Consider the following 3,586-nt stretch of genomic DNA (forward strand, 5'->3'; position numbering starts at 1 on the left):
AAAAAAAACACCCCCCCCCCCCGCCCCAAACAAAAAAAAGAAAAGAAAAGAAAAGAAGAAAGAAGTTGATAGTAGTTATGTGAAATTTACCCCAATTATATTCATATGTCACAGGCAATAACATCATGATTTTCGTATTCATGCTTGGATCATAAGGCATCATCAATATCAGATCGAACATTACACCACGAAATAATTTCATCATTTGATTTGGATATGAATGTGAAGGGTGGATCTTAAAATCAAATTGGGTTATCTGGATGCTAAACAAAGTGGAAAAAATCACAGGACTCACTTTGTTAAAGGATTTTTTTAATGATACATAGCCTCAAGCTTTCATATTTCAAAATGTCACCAAATCATCATAGTTATAAATTGATCTCCCTTAAAGTCATAATTTTTATACAATTCTAATCTTTGTGTTTTTTGAAAGGAACTATGTTGGCTTACTATGTCTTTATTATTTGAATACTTTCTTCTCTAAACTGGATTTTTTAGCAAAAGTTGCATGCATGTTCATCAAAAATACTATCACTCAAGTTATTATTTGAAGAAAAAAAATCAAAAGTCCTCACCTAACATATAGAAAAACAGATCATGAAAATCAAGATTATCAGGATAGATTTTAAATTTGGAGAGTTCATCAAATTTGAATGAATAGTCTGGCTAGAAACCCCTTTCTCTCTCTAGAACCCATTGTCCTTTTTTGCATCTCAAGCAAAAGATCTCTATGCTAAAGGCCTTTCCAAATGGCCTGGAGACCAACATGAGAAAGATATTAATTGTAATATTGTGTTTTCTGTTCACAACTTTGTTGCTTTACTAACTCCAACATTTACTTTTGAGATATTATTGCTTTAACAATTCCTGCCCATACTTAGGAAACATTAGAAGGGAGAAAGATCTATTATTAGGAGGTAGTGAGCAGAATTTAATAGAAGTGCAGCCTACTTCATTTAATGAATTCATCTACTAAAATATACGGACTGGATATCTCAGACCCGGATGCATGCCTACAATGTTCAAAAACACATTTTTATCATGCGTGCAATCTAGGAGCGCTTAATGATTAATCGGATTAGTCATCAATTAATCAGATGATGAGTTTTTCAATTTCAATATATATTTATTATTTATCATATGCTAATAAAACAAAATTCATGTAAAATAATTTATACTTAAAAGCTTCGACTTATCTGTTATGCCGGAGGGCCTGGAGGGGATCGTCGAAGAGCTTTGAGGGGATCATCAGAGAGCTTCGAGGGGATTGTCGGAGAGCTTTAAGAGAGAGTATCAGAGGTCGTACGATCTCTAGTGAGTTTCCACAAATGGTGTAAGTTGAGGGAGAGGGAGGGGGGAGGGGGGGAGAACATCGGAAAAACTTTAGAGGTTAGCTTTTTTTCACTTTAGTAATTGGGTCGAGTTTGGGATAAATGTGTATAACCTGCAGAGAATTTAAAAGAAAAGCGCCCTCCATAAAAAATTATGTGGGCACTTACTGAAAATAAGCCCAATTATGCAAATGACCGCATAATGGAGCGTTTTTCCCTAATCATAGCAGTTCCAACCCACTTACGCATAAGTGGTCAGAGGCTATAAGCCTGGAAGGTTCATTGTGCAGCTTACACAGCACTTACTGACTGAGTAGCCATTCAAAACTCAAGTGGCATCAGAAATGATATAAAAAAACATATAAAAAGCTTCTTTGAGAATCATCCTTTCACACTAAAAGCCCTTGATTCTTAGTTTATGCAATTTAGTGTCCAACATTACAGGAAGAGCATTCATGGAGGCAAGAACCCGAGGAACACAAGGTTTTGTTAAGAGTTGACATCCTTTTGTAATATGTCTAGCCGTTTCATAGCAGATTAAAAGTATAGTCTATAGACTATAGAGAATATTTGCAATGTCAATAAACAAAATGAAAACAGAAAACTCTTCCTTCTTTTAGTAGACAAAGGTGATGTAACTTTTTTGTTTTGTTGTTTTTTGTTTTTTGTTTTTTTTTTTCTTTTTTTTTTTTTTTTTTCTAAAGTTAGCAGACATCCATATACATGATAATCTGCATCAAATTATATGATGGTTTGCTAAACATTGTGCGCAGGAAAACAATATATGTTTAAACATAAAAACATGTGCATGAACTCCATTGCTCGAGAGATAAAAAGAACTAAACATGCCCAAAGTGAACGAATGCTTCTATCATGTTTAGAAAAAAAATTATCAGTAAGATAGAGATGAAACTAAAAGAAGGAACCTACCCGATTCAGACACATTTTGTGCTGATTCAGTATATTCTTCCCTTATCTCCATGATATCTTCCTGTTTAACCAGATATGATTCAGTTTTAAGCTATCAAAGAACACACTGAGTACATGCATCCACACATACAAACACAAGCATGAGCATCACAAGCCCACGCATTCATGCATCGCACCCTCTCAAATTCGCACACAAGAAATAGAAATTGGAAATTAGAAAATTAAAACCTGAGGATCTTGAGGTTCTTCAGTGTATTCCTCCCTTATTTCCACAATACCTTCCTGTTCAAGAAGAATTAAATGAATTTATAGACTGCCAAATCAGGACATCTTCTTTAACAAATACAGCAAATATGTGGACGTTTATTCCAATTCTCTAATTTTTCAAGAAAATGTGGTCAATTTTTTTCTTGAACTCTTTCTTTTTCATTTTCCACTGTGATCAATAAATGCACATGATCAATAAAACTTATTGCTTAAGATGAAAAATGAAGCACATTTCACATGATACAAAATTAAAACATAATAATAATCTAACAACAACACATGTTAAGTATTATCACACAAAAAATTAAAATCAATTTCAAATTTTGGACACCCAATTGCAAAGCATTATAAGTAGAAGAAACCACAATCAGTTGATGGTGATTTAGGAATGAAAACAAATTTAAGTGGGAGGCCATAAACCAAGATGAGATACATCTCGAAGCTTAACAATTTCCATAGTGATGGAAGCAAAAAAATTTACTCCACTACAACCTAGAAGATCCTATAAGAGAAAGTTAAAAACAAACAGATACAATGTAAATTTGTTAAAATACTATTGGACTTTAAGGTAAGAATAGTTCCAGGTTCCAAGTTAGCTCCAACTATGCAGCTAAAATGGTAGCTTCCCTCTATTAGAAAGTTAAAACAAATCAATACAATGTAAATTTGTTAAAACACACATGGAATATGAGATAAGAATATTTCCAGGTATAACTATTATGTTCAATCCTGTAGTCCAACAGAAAAGGGAAAATAAGAGGTTAATTTTCCTGTTTCTCCTATAGTAAATAATGTAAATTTAAGCAATATCAAGAGGTGAACCTACAATGTGAGCAGGGTTAAGAAGACGTTACCATGACCTAGATAAATAATTATAAAAACCTGTGCTAATTATTTTCCAAGTAATTTAACCAAAGGAAAGTTGACACACTGCTACTGAGAAAATAGCCTTTTTTCATGCTAACAAATTTATTGTTTCTACTAAAAAGAGCTCTACTATCCTTCATATCATTGAGCAGAACTAGATCCAGATATCTGAGAAAAGACATGAGACTTTT

General features: G+C 33.1%; 1 protein-coding gene across 9 annotated transcripts in view; it reads right to left on the reverse strand.

Moving 5' to 3' along the window:
- LOC109837362 (RNA polymerase II subunit 5-mediating protein homolog) overlaps positions 1-3,586 on the reverse strand; it is a 14,600-nt gene that overhangs the window by 9,702 nt on the left and 1,312 nt on the right. For all 9 annotated transcript variants that reach the window (XR_002246245.1, XM_020405581.1, XM_020405577.1 and 6 more), the window contains exons 4-5: positions 2,490-2,543; positions 2,262-2,322 (exon numbers count right to left, since the gene is read on the reverse strand). Coding sequence is in view for 8 of the 9 variants with exons in the window: in XM_020405581.1 (XP_020261170.1) it covers positions 2,262-2,322; positions 2,490-2,543 (115 nt within the window). In the remaining variant the exon portion in view is untranslated. The remainder of the gene's footprint in view (positions 1-2,261; positions 2,323-2,489; positions 2,544-3,586) is intronic.

Source organism: Asparagus officinalis, chromosome 4, assembly GCF_001876935.1.
Source record: "Asparagus officinalis chromosome 4, Aspof.V1, whole genome shotgun sequence".
NCBI classification, from domain to species: Eukaryota; Viridiplantae; Streptophyta; class Magnoliopsida; order Asparagales; family Asparagaceae; genus Asparagus; species Asparagus officinalis.